Here is a 16,666-nt window from a genome sequence, read left to right on the forward strand (position 1 = left end):
AGTGCCGTCGTATATTTCCTGCTAGTTTATGTCCACACTTATTGCTAAGACCATTAATTGAAAAAAAAACTCAATTAGCAAAGTCATAACTATGTGATATTGACTTTCTGCACCAGTCAATTGTAACCACGCCCCACCCCCAAGGTCCGGGGAAATGGGGTGGTTTTGTCTTCGCGCAAAATATAGCGGGGAATTGGCCTTGTCCCTTGGGTGCGGGTGCATTTGGCGGGGATTTAACAATCAGTTCTTGCCTGCAGGGCAGGGATTTTACCCGGGGTTGGCTGGACCGAAAGTCAAAGTCCCCGCTATTCCCTGGACCAGTGGGGGTAGGGGCGTGGGTACAATTAACTGGTGCATTATTAACACTTATATCTGTGTCTCTACGCGACATATCGTGGGCATTGCCGCACGTTAAGATGTGCAATAGTAGTTGTAATGAAAATGGAATAATTCTTTATTAAAGTGATCGAGGTTACTATGGTACTGATTTCAAACACAGAATATTTTTGTTGGGTGTTAATAGTACCGAGTTAAACTCCGCGGACAAACACACCGGCATTTCATTTTATACTGAAGGTGGCACGCAGGAGATAAGCCATTCGCGTGTCCTTGGAACATAACCACTGCGGCTGTTGCTGTTGTTTTTCTTTCAACGAATTATAATTGCGTGCTGCGGGTTATGTTGTAGACAGCTTTTAGCAAAACACCAATCAAGTGGTGGCGCAAAACAGAATTCCAAGTGTTCAGCCGTACATGAGAAAATCGATTCCACCACTGCTTTCATTAATATGAAAACCAGTATTTCTGACGATTTCCGTCAAAATCAATATGTGATGTGAATCATTGAGCCTTTTCGATGCGTAAAACAACAGTACAGCGCGCCAAGACCAAAGCAGCCCACTGGTGTAATATTTGTTGCTCAGAATCGAGCAAATTTCCTGTAATCACGCTATCGTTGTGAAGTAAAATTACTTCATAAAAAATGTTTCCTTCCTCTTGTTAGCCTGTAAGTTTAGGCCAGCGTCTTGAATCTTCTGACTGGTGCTAAACAAAGTAAGGCCGCAGATTTGACTTCACATATTGATTTAATTTGGTAGTTCTCCTCTTATTAATTCAAGTCTCGTGCTGTTCCTTTGTGAACTTCTTGGTATTCCTGACTTTCAAAAAGTGGCTGAATCGTAAACAATCCATGTCTTTGTATTTTCTTTTTTTAAGCACACGCCCATCTGCTACGAGATATCGTCTTTACTGACTTTGCAATCACGGTTGTTGCCAGCGTTCCGACTGGTATGGTTAGTTTTAAAATCGGCACAAATAAGACACACATCACGGATATAGCAAAGGAACGGCCTAAACACGTGGTTAATTAATCTGACCTCTGGCTCGCATGCAAATATCTATTGTGCTCTGAGAATATTTTCTGAGGAATTTAAATAACCAAGAAATAACGGTACACGGGCCATTGTCATACTGATGCCGATGGCAGCGGGGGCTGAGATGCGATGATTTCCCGCCGAAATGCAGATATTGACCTTGTGAGGATGTGCTGTATATACGGAGGGATCACTCTGGTCTATGAGTGTGTTAAAAGCACAATGGAACTTTCATGGTGTCAGATTGTCTCTGCGAGTTCCTGTATAGGAATGTCAGGATACGTCCGTTAGAGTGACATTTACTTCTTGCATGTGTTGAACATTAATTAGATTTTATTTCATCAGGGAAAATGTGTCATGAAAGTTAACGATATCTGGATTCGAACAGTGACTTGTTTCTACAAAAAAACAACACTTGTGGTTTTTGGTGTTATCGATAACAACAGGTCGAAGTGATTCCAGTTATTTATGCCAGGGAAATTAATTTGTTCGGAAGACATGTATTTTGCCGTGTGATAAATGCCTCGAGTTTATCCATTTAGTGTGATAGTTTGATATTAATCACTTACAATAACTATTTTGTGCTATATTTTCGTACAATATTTCAGAGTGGAATATTACTAGCAACATCACATCTAAAAATGATGGTGCAAAATAAGCGATACTCAGCTTCCTGGTAAGTAAACATTATTGCAGATATATATATTCTAGTGAAAATTGTGCACGACAAGACTTTTGTATAAGTATTATCTGTATTATTTCGGTAATTGCATAATATTAATATCAATTATTGAACTTAGTAATGCATCCATGGTACAATGAGGATGTATACGCCCATATGTGATTTTATTTTTCAGAATTCAACTATCTTTAAAATTATTATTTTAAAGATGTTTTTCTTTTGTTTTTAATGTATGTTAAGAACACAGATACTCTATTCTGAGTGTGTTTTTTTCCCAAATACTGCTCCAACCATGTCCATGTTGAAATTTCGGGATCATGAATCGATTGTTATGACGAGGACATTGCGTAACCAAGGCCAAAGCAGTAATTGAACTTTCGTCATATTTTAAAGGTTCCTAAATATTCTCGGAGAGTATTGCAGACAAAGCTCTCTCAAAGGAATACGGTCTTTTTCTAGTCGATCGATGCTATATATTTTCTTAGATAGAGAAGCGAATGTAAATGAGATGTCGATGTTAAGCACAGTCATCCTTTTCTTCTATGCTGTTTAAAGATATTCATAACATAGCATTGACAAGTAAGAACTGTGTTTTAACAGTCTTTATGCAGCAGCAAGCTTGAATATCAAAGGAAATATTGATAACATATGTATAATATCAAAATATAGTATAATATTCTGGGAAGCTTAGTAAGGGTATTTCTGTTGGTGGCATCTAATAGTATGTTCCTAATCGACCTCTGAGGCAACATTTTGGCATTGCATAATCGTAATGGTGATAATGTTCTGTTCTAAAAAGGTTCAGGTCGGTGTAGAGCATCCCAAAACAGCTATTGTGGATAAAATATAATTCGTTTTCGCTTTTGGCGACATACATGAACATAGGAAAGTCAAAACGGGAAAATAACACGACGTATGTGGGTCATTCAAATTTAGGTCAAGAAATGAATTGATGCAACCAAATTGTATAACACTGGTTTGATATTTGGTTTGGTTAAAATGAGCAAAACAATTTACTGATTGGTCAATATTTATCCAATAATTACTGTTGACCAATGAAATTGCTTTTATGAGCAAACTAGACAAAATATGACATTATCCGGATTATTCAATTTGCTACTGTTATATGAAGTTATTAATAAAGTTAAGCTAACCAAAGCGTATTAATTTTGAAACATAATTATTACGTAAGGTTGGTGATTCGCTTGACCTTTGCCTTTACTGTTCATCGAGTAGTAAGAAATCGTTTGGAACGTGCACATATCATTGGCTTTATGTTAATCTGTGTGTGATTTTGGTCTGATGCTGGCATTGGTTGTGAACATTGTTGTCTTATGAAATGACCTGACTCTATAAAAAATAGTATGTTGCATACATACATGTGCAATTACAAAGGAAACAACACGGACATTGTGTTTTGAGCAGTGTAACTTGGCTCAATGCATCAATGGGGTTAAAAAGAAAATCGAAGCGCTGCTTTATGTACAGTAATACGGTATTTTAAATAAATAACTTTTAAAGCAATGCTGTGGAGCGACACATTTCACTGCATTTAGGCATTCACTTTTTGCCTCATATATATTCAATTTTGAAATAAATATAGTTGGTGCTTTAATGAATATATGTAAAAACTACTAAACACTATTGTCACAGCGATTCCGCAAAGAGTTGTTCCTATGTATCTTATGCACTTTTAAATACTGAAGCGTTGATTTACTAACAGCTCTTCATTAATGGGTAAACGTTTAATTGCTAGGATATGGCACACACTGTTGGAAAACCCATGCATTATTTAGATGACCCTGCCTTGTTGGCGCTGTTCGTTCACCTACAGTAAACAATGAAGACTTTCCATGAAGATAAATTTGTAGTGACTAGTGCCAGTTAGAAGGCCAAACGTCAATTAGTTATCCAGTTTAGAGTAACCTGAGGTTTTCAGTATGTCTAATATAATAAACCATGCATATATTTCTCTTTACTCGATGCTTGATTTTTGTGTATTACATTGTGTATATCGCTGTTTTTCATCAAACTATGAAGTATCAACTACAACTTTTGCAAGGTCTTCAAACTTATTCCTTGCATCTTCATTCGGTACTTTTCGGCCTTTTTTTATCGAAAACAACCTCCTCGGATGTATTTGGACGGTTTACATACTCAAAAAGCGTAACGTTTAAGTCCGCTGTAAGTAGATCGCATAGTAATTTTATCTAGCAGTTAAACTTAACTCTTGGGAATCGTAATTATATAATAGTACACATCACTGGGAATCAATTTATACTTAGTTAGATCAATACATACAACTCTAAAATACTACATTTAATTAATCTTATAATTAAAAAAATTACGAACTATTTCAACTGATGTACCGGCATACATCCGAGGTTGTTTTCGATAAAAATGGCCGAATGTGGCATCTCTTCACTATCAAGCTCGAGTCCTCTGCTGTTTGTCTATGACGTCTCTTTAAGGTTAAGCGCGGTAAGATAACGTCAGTTATTACTAAACATCACAGGCATAGATAAATATAATGACAGCACTTACAGCGGGAAAGAAGACGCTGAGGCTCGCGATGATTGCTGATTAAATCATGAACGCCTGTATGTCGTGGATGATGGCCATTGATTAAACAAAATCCGCCACAAACAGACATCCTTAGTGCATTATCCTATAAAATAAGGTTTTATTTTGTCTACTCATAAACATCTTTTGAATTTCATTGCCATTTGTTTGAAACTCGATCTTATTAAAATGATTCACCCAACCGAGTGTCCTATCATCATGGAAACTATTATATGTAGACAATGTACAAGAATGGTATCGTGTGTGTCACTACATTCATGATTCTGTCACCTTTGGATGGACATGTTCATGTAATAGCAACAGTAAATACCTGTTTTCATATCATGGTACCAAAATGCATGGCCCCTAGCTTCAGTTCCATGTATACCGTTGAACAACGATCATTGTACCAGGTTTTTCTTATCAAACGTTCTTGCTTTCCTTTAAATGCTATGGTTCACGCTCTTTACTTTTTGCAGCTGCAACTTTATGTATTATAACCTAGACTTAATATAATCTTAAGTTTAGAGAGCGTGATTTTCTTGTGAACCCCACTGGCCCGAATTTGGACAAGTTTTGACAGAATTTGATATGCATTATTACGGTATCCGGAAATGGTATTCTTGCCAAGTTGGTTTGCTTTGTATGAATTTGCTGTCCAGTTTATATCTATTTTAAACGTTAACTGTTGGTATAACCTTTTATCAAAAAGTCTTCGAGTTTCAAAATACCTATTTCTAATACATTTGAACTGAAATTTAGAGTGATTTCTACCATTTCATAACTGAAAATGTTTGTTCAAAGTATTCTTATGGGTTAGCGCAGTCCATTCCAATTGTTTATTTGTTCTGTCCGCGCATGGATTTATATTAAGCTGAAGTCTGTAACTTTGATTTACTAACAAATCTTCATAGGTGTATTAATGTAAATCTCTTAGTATATGGTAAATTGAGCGGACAAATGACCCGCTTTTCATGAATTATTTAGATGTCCTTGCCTGGTTGATGTGATGTTCATTCACTTAGGCTAACAATGAAGTAGTTTTCTGAAGGATTATGGCCACTGACTGGTTTTTAGAATTCCAAACGTCAATAATGTATTCTGTTTAACCCAAATGAATCCAGTTCATCTAATTCTTTTGACCGAATTTAATGTTACCGGTCATTGTTAATAAAATGTATATGAATACCGATGGGATTACTTGTAATGATCAGAACTCCAGCTAGGCCTAAATAACAGTGGGGAGTGCCCTGCTGCCCTTTCCCGGCACCCTGCTGCCTTTTAATTATGCCCCACTGTTCCCTTTTGTTTGACAGAGCCGCCTTTGATGATTATGAACTATATTTGATATTTATTGAACATATTGTCAAGTCAATTTTGACACTTACGCGAAGAAAACAGCTAAGGTATGCATCAGAAACTATTAGTATTGCAAGTACATGTGGTTACAATACATACACAATATGAAAAATGAGCATTGACCCTTTCAAGTGCCCTATTGAGGCTCGTGCAATGTGCACCAAAACTGCCCTTTTCAAATCCTTGCTGGAGCACAGCAGTAACGCTTGCATACTCATCTAGGTGGCATGTTCATACCTGTTCGATGTCAACCAAATCGTTAGCATACATAAAGCGTTGTCCTCGTGTACTACCGGAACTGACGAGCTCATTACAAGGACAACAACCACAAGGTGTTATATGTATATGAATGTTTTCGATTTAACTTTGGCTTTTAATCGGTGCACTGTTTTCTGTTGAGATTCAAAACGGTATAATAAGATAGCGTCCCCTATTTCTAAATAGCACAAGAGAAACTGATAAAAACGATGGCAGCGGGCACCGGAGAGGCGATGGACATTGATGGTAGCGGATTTAATCATGGAACCCACCGGCTATCTTGTATGATGGCCATTGATTGAACGGAATCCGTCAGAAACAGGCATCCTGTAGTTTCTGTCCCTGAAATGTCTATTGCATTATCCTATTAAACGCGTTTTATTTCGTCTTCACAGATATAAACATCGTTTCTAATGATTTCAGTGTCGCTTGTTCGATACTCGATCTCACGAGGAGTGTTTCAGAAGTAGTGGCAACAGCGGTGCGTTACCGTTATAGATACTCGATCTCACGAGGAGTGTTTCAGAAGTAGCGGCAACAGCGGTGCGTTACCGTTATAGATACTCGATCTCACGAGGAGTGTTTCAGAAGTAGTGGCAACAGCGGTGCGTTACCGTTATAGATACTCGATCTCACGAGGAGTGTTTCAGAAGTAGTGGCAACAGCGGTGCGTTACCGTTATAGATACTCGATCTCACGAGGAGTGTTTCAGAAGTAGCGGCAACAGCGGTGCGTTACCGTTATAGCTTCTGTCTTAGCAGAAATGTCTATTTCAGTCCTTCAAAGTATCCCCATTGGCATTTCAACACGCGAAATCCAGTCTGAAAATGTCATTTTAAACACTTCTTTTGGTATACTGTTTATGTACTGACATAAGGCACTTTCAACGGAACTGCGAAACGTATTAATAAAACGACTTCCACGTAGACACGATAAGTGTGGATTTAACTAGAGGTCATACTTTGAGTGTCTGAGAAGTATGGTTGATGTTGTGAAACTTGGATATTTTGATGTTTTAAATATTTTATAACCAATTCGGGGCGATACGCGGGTGTAAATGGTATCATTTGCGGTACATCTAGATACATGACCGGATTAATATTAACATACAGTGGAAAGGTATACATTTCTCTTAATTTGAGAAAAAATATATGTTTATAAATCGTTGATAAATGCCGTCCACGGTTCCTTCATCGATATCAAAAAAATAAGACAAGGGACACAGAGTCGTATAACGAATTCCTCAAAAGGAACAGGAAATAAAAATGAATATTCTAAAACTTAAAAATGAAGTGCTCGTACTGAAAAAAATAGGAAATTGGAGAATGAATTGGAACAGTTAGAATTAAAAAAAAAAAAAAACCTAAGCTTTTTAACCATATTGTTGAACGGAAATACTTTAACGTATAGGAACAACAAAGGATAGCATTAAATGCTTTGTTATTGCTCATATCAAATGATTTGCCAGTAGCATGAACACCATATATAAATTGTGTTCTTTTATATTGTCCAGACAAACAAGAAATATATGCATTTGTTTTTTAATCATTACTTCTAGTATTAAAAGGTGAATTAATTAAATATCATACATTGTTTATTTTTATATATGCATGGTAATATATTATGTTATTTGAAAGAAAAATATGAGATTGGATTACAAAGTTAAAATTCAGTCAATGAAAACTTTTAAGTTAAAGTTTAATTTATCTCCTTACATCATTTACATTCTAGACGTCACCCGAACTAATTAATCAGAATATCGTTAATCGTTTATCGCCACCGTTACATTTTCATTTATTTACTTTATAAATGTTTGTAGGTCCCTAACAACTCTCAGACGACGTAGCCATCTACCTGAACGCCAAGGTACGAGACGTATAATTAAAGGACGTATATCGTCGTCCATTATTGCGATCAAGTAATCAGCCTTTTTGAACGATTTTACATGCACATCATTCAAAATATACACCAGGATTATTTAAACGATAAAAAAACTTGAGTTATAAAGAAAAAACGGTCAAACTTTGTGCACTCGAATATTTCGCTTACGGGAATGTTTCCTTGAGCATAATTATTTGCCTTTGGGAAAAATGATCTTGGATCACAGCATATGATCAATTATTTGCACTAGCACAGAAGACAACTTATATATTGTTATAAAACATGTTGGAAATTTCCGAACAAAATAATTATCTATACTTTTTGACAGAATGATTAAGCCAATGCTGTGTTATGGTTGGTGAATTTAGGGTTATACGTATATTGATACCATAGAGACAGTCCAACCCAACTTTTGTAAGAGGCAGCTATGTGTGATAAAAGAAATAACGAGAGTTTCGTTGTTTATGTTTCGAACCCTTTACAACATATATTCAAAAGCGTTCTATGAAAACATACACATGCGAAAATTTGACCAATGCTCAATTCGCATTGGTCCACAAATAAGAGCATACACTCAAAAGTCAATGATATAATCTGTTGGAATGTTGGGAAAACCGTTTTAAAAGTACAAACTACAAATTTTAATTTCTGGTGTAAATGATGTATTATGTTTTTCGCTTTATCTCTTGACTATCTAGCTTTTGTCGTCTGCTGTTCGGCGTTTTAAGTTTCAAAACTGTAAAATAGCTCGTCATTTACATTGTATTACTAAGCAACACAAACAGTGAAGATATCTATATGACCCTGTTGATTGCAGACTGAATCATGAAACCGAGGCTGTTGTCTTGTATAATGGTCATTGATTGAATGGAATCCGTCAGAAACAGACATCCTATTGTTTCTGTCCCAGAAATGTCTGTTCCATTATCCCATAAAAGCGTTTTTATTTCATCTTTTCATATCTAAACATCGCTTCTAATGTTCTTACTCGGTCGTATTAATGTCTATTTTTCAGTTCCACCGAATAACCAGTTTTGTACATAAATCCTCAATGATACAATTTGTTGGAAATGTACGTGACCGGTTTGTGCTTTTCGTCGTAACGGGATCGTAATGGGATCTTCTAACCGGGAAAAGTCAAAGTTTTAATAGCATAATTATTCAATTAGAACATTGCCAGTATACAAAGAACATACTAGATGATATTTAATCGTAGAGTATGAGTAACATATAAATAAGAAAAAGGCAGAAAATCATTTTACAACGATTAATGTTAACAGAAGAGAATAAACCACAATTTTACGTGGCGTATTTTTACACATGCTAATTACGCGAAGTTAACCAATTTTTTTTACTGTAGCAAATGCTAAATAATATATATATATATGTGCTGCGTTAGGGCACTGAGATACCTCTAGAAAGGTTCATTAAGAACGACACCATTAATGATAGCAATCTTCAATTTACACATGATGAGTGTGACTTTGGAAAAGGCCTCTGCATCGCCTGATCTTACGTAACAGTCATTTTTTGCGCAGTAATCTTACGTCAATTAATTTGATGCATTTTGCATCTCATGGATGTCAAGAGTCAACACTCAGTGTTGAACAAAGCAGAACGCCCATGACACCCGATTGGAACGGTTCATTTAAGCATCGGATGGACACGTGACACATATAGCAATTGTATTTAAGCGTTCAGAGGAATTAAAAGTCATGCATCATACTATCCATTAGTCAAAACACATTTAGAAGTTATTGTTGTTGTTTTTGCCAGAACATTCGTGTCTGATTTTGAGATATTCTCACCTTAACGCCATTAGCAGGTAAACCCAAATTGACATTTCCGTTTAATTTTTTTTTTATATGTTAGACATTTAGAAATGAAATTATCTCCATTGATATGAATATAACACAGACAAATAGAAAAGAAATCCGCCGGCAGCAAGATTCAACCTCTGTACCTCTGGATCTGTAGGCAGTAACATTATGTATAGGTACATCATTTTTCAGTTGGGGTTTTAGGTATATAATATGAATCCTTTATTGGGTGGAATTTGTCATCATTTGTTTCAAGCTTATTTTACTTTTTCCGACAGTTTTTGTTAACACACAATGTAGCTACTTAAGTAATAAAAAGTGATGAGGATGTCTATTTGAACTGGGGTTTTTTTCATTCCTGATAATACACAAATTTCCTCACCAAAGCAATTAAAGGTCTACGTTATAGATACAAAACAGCCACAACTTATTTTGGAATATTTTAGAATGGAATACTCTATGCTCTATTTGAAAAACGGTTGTCCTGTTTTTTATCAGACTTAAAAAGACGCGTCTTGGCAAGATGCAAGTAACTGTTGCATATTTGTGAAATTAACGGTAAATTTAACTTCAAATTGACAAGAGAAGACGATATAGATTCTGCTCTATCATTTAATAATCTATTACACAGACCTACTGAGGGTGATCGTAGATTAATAATTATATTTGGTTCATGAATAGCAAAATTGCTAATCTGTTTTCCCGTCTGAATCCATCATCTATTTCTAAGTTATGAAGAAAGAGATACTTAGTTCCAACGAAGTTAGCACCATGTGAGCAAATCACATATTGATTATACATACCTTCAGCACTATTAATGCCAGTAATGTAGGCACACCAGAAGTCACACAATTAAGCAATTATCTGGAAGAATAGGAATTAAAAACAGTAAAGTAGCATGCAACTAAGGCAATATATCAAGTTGAGATAGAATACATTATTGACGTTAGGAGGTTTACACCAGTCACTGCTGATTTACTCTTGGGAAAACTCCCCATTGTTTCCTGTAGACAATGGAGATTATATTTGGAAATTCAAAGTCCTCTCAATTATGCATTGGTTATGGATGCTTTTCCCACGGTAATCACAGCAATATGGATCTGCTTTCCAACCATGAAAATTACCCAAACTCTCAAACATATATAAAGCTCTCTTTGAATACTTGTTTGACGGAACAAAGATGTCAAATGAAAAACAAAAACGTGATCAGATCATTAACACGTTATTACAAATAACACGCAAATACACGGTAAATGTCTTCCAGTGACACTGTCAAAAGATGTACCAAATCATGCAGATCCGCGACATCACTTGTTAGCCCCTCTTTCTGAGAATAAAGAAAGGCTAAACGTAATGAAAACTAACGGAATTTAAGAATTGCGTTCATATAGGCAAATCCAGAAAGACAACAACCTACCTTTCCACTCTTGCGCACAGAGGTCAGAAATTGGCTCAGTGTGAGCATTATTTGATAAACTCAAAGAGAGCTGAATTTTCTACCTTCTGTACCCTGTGCGTAGGAGTGTTTCCAGTGAGCCGACAATGGATAAGGTGTCAAGGTCACATTACGAAAATTGAGAGACTGTTTTTACAGACTATATTATATATACCGATATTGGAAATTATTGTGAAATTAAAAAATGGGGGAGGGGGGCAAGGTCTATTGTAAAACAGCAAAATAATACGGAAGATATTTCAATTGAGGTGTTTTGTGTTTGTACTGACCAAAAACACAAAAGGCGTCATTTACTGTTTACGGGGAAACCTACCACTGAAGATTTATGAACATAGGTAAAACCGTTTTCATGTAAGTGTGCAGACTTTGTTTTCCAAAGACTGTTGAATGTTGCCTTTCATCTACTGTACTCAATTTCAATAGGGACATTTGCTGATCAATGGCAAACTACCACTGAATTTCATGGTCGTATGTTTTCCGTTCTCGCGTTGCTGTGCGCACAAGTTTTTATACCACTGTTGACGGCGACAGGATCATCTACCGGTCAAAGGGAACATATATGTCAAGTTAAATGGTACTAGGCCAAACCGTTCTCTTATTATTGTGCCGGCAATGTTTTCATTAGACTATTGATCTTGACCTTGACCTTTTACCTAGAAACCTTCAAACAACAGGATCATCTATTGGTTAAAAGCAAGCTACCGCTGACTTGTGATAGCCAAAAGTGAAACTGTTCCCGAGCTATTGTGAGGGCAACGTTTTGAATTGAACGGGCGGACAGTTTGAATACTATATGCCACTTTCCGGGAGCATGCAAAGTGTATTTTGCTATAAAAGGTTAAGCATTTAACTAAACTATGTAGGTATCTTGTTTGCTCAGAGTACGGTACGGACTGTGTTTCAATAATTGAGGTCAAGGTCACGAAAGGTCACGAAAGTGAGTATATAGATAGCTGCTTTGCACTGAAACAAGGGCTAGATACAGATAGTATATATTGAGACCACTTGAGTCAAGGCCTTTACTTAATAAATAATAATGCAATGTAGTAAATATGTAAACACAAACGCACAAATCAAGTTTTAATAATCAGGAATTACAAAGATAAATTAGCTATTACAGAATTAGCTATTACAGAGTTTTTGAAATATCCACTTCCTTTGTCATATAGTCATTAAATTCCTTAGATACAATTTGGTCTGGTACAAACAATTAATGTTTCTAATAGAATTAGTTTTTTAATGGGAGTGTCTGCTTTCTTAAGAGGCTGTTAAAATAGTAGCCTTTATAAATGTAAATCAAATTACTACATGTGACTCCGTGATATTTATTATATGAATTCATTTACCAAAAAATCTAGAGTGTTTTGGAAATAGAGACGAAGAAAAGCGTTGTTACAGTTGCGGCATCTACAGCCTGAGTTATTGAGATAATGCACGGGCGTTATAGCATCACGACCTTAGATATTGAGATTATACACGAGTGCTCTAGTGCAAGTGTATAAATTCATTAAGGTGGTTTGCGGGTGACGTTGCCTAGTGGTTACACACTTGACTATCAATCCAGGGGTCGTAGGTTCGATTCCCCGTCGCATCACTAAAAAATACTAATCGTCTTCCGGGAGGGGCGTTAAAAGGGGGATCCCGTGTGACAGTGCTTTACACTGGTGCACGTTAAAAGAACCAGGGTAGCTCTAACCAGGGTTACATTCCGTCTGTGCACTATTCTCCAAAAACCTAAAATGACTAACAATCTTAACGGAGCACTCGCCGAATATGCCTGGCCCGAGTGTGAGTATAAATAAGCTAACCCACCATCGCGGGTGACGCAACTGTTTTGTACCGTGTTATCCTGGACAACGTTCATTAAATTGCGTGCCGATAAGCGTAGTAGTTTATCCGAGCGATAATTGTAGAATGTTTACGATCATTTTATTTGTTACCGTTCCGATATGAGAGATAATGTGTAGACGGAATGAAGAAAACACTCTCAAATATAGTAGATTAAATGTCCGCTAGCATTATCCCTGTAGTTACTCAAGTTATTACATCATATAAACCATAGCTCAATGTCGACTCAGCCTGGGTGTAACATACTTGTTTTACATAGACCCACATGGAATTATGTATACACCCACGTGGAATTATATCTTATCAAGAAGTTGTTGCTTAGTGTTACACGCATTGGAAAATGCGCTAATGCTTAATTTCACTGCCATTTTGTTGAATGTACGCCCCTGATGTTGAGATTGTTTGGTCCTCACCGCCTATGAGTTCTTTATTAAACTGTTTAAGAAATCAGTAAGTTCGAAAACTGCACAAAGTTCGTGGAATCATCAACTAGCGGTTTGCTCAAGTTGACAACACACAATGATGGTCAGATGTACAACACTATTTCTTGCACTGATACCTGATTTTCAAACCCATTTAAATAAATCCAAACAAAAATTACGATGCAAAACTGTTAAAAATTATCAAAATGATTTTTTGTTCATAAATATGCACTTATAAAGACAGTAATAAGTTTTTTTTTCACATTTTTGACAACGTAGTTTTTAGTGTAAAATTACTATAATATTTTGGGGAGATTTAAAAAAAGAAGAAGAAAAATGAGTTTGAAAATCTGGTGCCAGTGATTTCTTGCTACTAAGGTATGACATGTAGGTACATGTGATAAACATGCACGAGTTATTTAGTCTGAAATGTATCAACCAGTCTGTTCTGTCACGTGAGCGAAACTACGTAGTGTGTTACATTGACCCTGAACTACAGGTTCCCGTACATAAGGCAGTGTTGGTATAGTAGCATTTGTTATATGGAGTAACTTGTTTTACTCTCTTTTGGTTTGGTCGAAGGAAGCCCAAATGTTTTTTTTTTTGGTAAATTTTTATCCAATAGTTACTATCAACCAATCCAATCATTTAAATAATAAGAACGAATACTGTAACTTTGGCTGAAATAATTTCTTTTGTCAGAATCATGTGGATTCAGACGTGCACTCGCGTATAGGCAGCTTCGCGCCTGTATTCAGTAATTGCAATCTTTATGCTGGGACAAATAACGATCTAATTCTGCTGGCAAAATTAATTAAGAGCAATTGATTTCGCCTGTCCATTTTCTCTCTTTATTAAATGGACATCGATCGCTTAAATATATATCTTTTTTGACATGCTTGTTCGATATGCCTTTGTGATACCAAAACCTTCTATATTTTAATGTCGACATTAACTCCACAAACTATGTAGGCTGTCACTTGAGAGTAAATCATGATATGTTTTTTGTTATTGTTTCAAAAATACTTTCTACGATATTTGCATTGTTGCATTGCGGGGTTGCGAGTCACTGGAGGCGTGTTCGAAGTGTGCGCCATGGTCTCAATCGCCCCCATTTTCACACAATATTGAGACCAGTGATTTTTTTCTACGTATATAACAACTTAAAAGTCATCAAAAATCGTGTTTTTTTTTTTACTTTTTAGACTTCATAAAATATTTTCTCATAGATTAAGTTGATCAAAAACCTTTGATCGATATCTCAAAGAAAACTAAAAGCTAGAAAACTAATTGTAGAGCAAAATAAAGTATGTATTGTTAAATTTCTTTAATTCTTTAATTGTTTTCATTCTCAATGGTGATCCCACCCTTAACAGCGAGAGCAACTCCAAAATCTTCAGTATTGTTCATAGCTTCTTACAGGACTCGAATCGCTTCTGATCATGCAATATTCCCTTACATGACATTTTCTACCAAACGGTATATATGCACCCAGCTATCATCAATCTAACTATCAAGATGCACTCTTACTCCCAAATAAAATTTACCACAATTAATATAAATGTTTTGATATACAAAAAAGGATGAATAAATGTCGACAACAAAGATTTTTATGAAGGATATCTAGTTTTATTTGAAAGAAAGATGCAGAATACATGGTATATATACCGTATGAGACTATAGTACATCACAGTAAATCTTTTAGCATTCACCAATCATTTAATATGTTTGCGTTTTCAGCTATTAAATACACGGTTACAATCTTGTTATCAGTAATTAATATTTTCTATAAATGCATTATTTAGTAAATAGTTAAAGGTTTATCACTCAAAAATTATGTTTGTATGTATTGATTTTGTATAAGAGTGTCACTTTAAACTAACATGTATTCTCACTCTCTCTATCTCTATTTCTGTTTTCATCCATGCTCTCGTCGATCATTCTTTCTCTCTTTTCTTTTTCTTTTTGCCTAAGTGATCATGTTAAATTCAAACGCAATCTTTGGTTCTCTTTAGATAATATTCCGCATGCTTAAACAAGTTTTCATAAACAATATGATATTATATACATGAATTTTAAATCGTCTAACCTTCTCATTATTCTGCAAAACGTGTAATTTAATTCCCACGGAGAGAAACATTATAAGCTATGCTTTCGTTTCAATCCGATGCAATATATAATATGTAAATGTGAACTTCGATGATTAAAATATATGTACATGTTGAACAAAATATATTTAAATCGATTATTTTTATGAATTATCATTCATTCGGTGAAAGGAGATGAGATTGAGATTTGACTTAAGTATTTTTTTAATATATTGGGGTCGTGACAGCGTTCAAAACGTAAACGTCCATGTCGCGTCTAGCGAACCACGTTGCGTGTTTGTCGAGCCGGTACCGGGGTAGAAGAATTGTCGGGTGTTTCGTATCGGGTTTTTATTCACCATAAATATGTTTGTTGTGTATTTGTAATGAAAGCTAATTGAATGTTTAATGGTTATGTTACAGTTACGAGATCGGTCGGGCCCCACGTGCAGACGAAGAAGACGTCACCTATCTTGACTGCGATGACGTCATGGACATCGAACCGGACTTGCCATCAGGCATGTCACAGGTACGTTCGATTGGCGCCAAAATAGATAGCAAAACACGTTTTATATGTGATTTGGTTTTTGAGTCCACGGTTTATAGTTTAAAGGTATCTTCGTTCTTGTGCACTTCGTGTCGATCAATAATGATGCACGTTTTATTGTTCATATCATACCTGCTGTAAAATGAGGCGATCTGACCTAAGTACATCAAAATGTGGCTACACAAGCCGGATGCGCAGATAATCCCCCTTTCCATTCCATGATATTGTGTTTCATAAAAAATAGTCAAAATGTACCATTTTATTGTTACAATTCCTCGTTAATATGGTCTTAAAGAAAATGTGAACCATAGTAAAGGTGTGGTTACAGTAACAATTATAACAGCAGCAATGGTAGCGGAAGTAGTATTAGT

General features: G+C 35.8%; 1 protein-coding gene across 8 annotated transcripts in view; it reads left to right on the plus strand.

Moving 5' to 3' along the window:
• Window positions 1-1,906: 1,906 nt before the first annotated feature.
• The window catches only part of LOC128213054 (band 4.1-like protein 3), a 55,895-nt gene continuing 41,135 nt past the window's right edge, over window positions 1,907-16,666 (plus strand). For 4 of the 8 annotated variants that reach the window (XM_052918539.1, XM_052918541.1, XM_052918545.1 and 1 more), the window contains exons 1-2: window positions 1,909-2,049; window positions 16,172-16,277. In XM_052918539.1, coding sequence (XP_052774499.1) covers window positions 2,015-2,049; window positions 16,172-16,277 — 141 coding nt within the window. In that variant the 5' untranslated portion in view covers window positions 1,909-2,014. Of the gene's footprint in view, window positions 2,050-16,171; window positions 16,278-16,666 lie in introns of all 8 variants that reach the window. The other 4 variants (XM_052918550.1, XM_052918551.1, XM_052918544.1 and 1 more) reach the window with 3 other exon arrangements.

The sequence above is a fragment of the Mya arenaria genome, chromosome 13 (assembly GCF_026914265.1).
Source record: "Mya arenaria isolate MELC-2E11 chromosome 13, ASM2691426v1".
In the NCBI taxonomy this organism is placed as follows: domain Eukaryota; kingdom Metazoa; phylum Mollusca; class Bivalvia; order Myida; family Myidae; genus Mya; species Mya arenaria.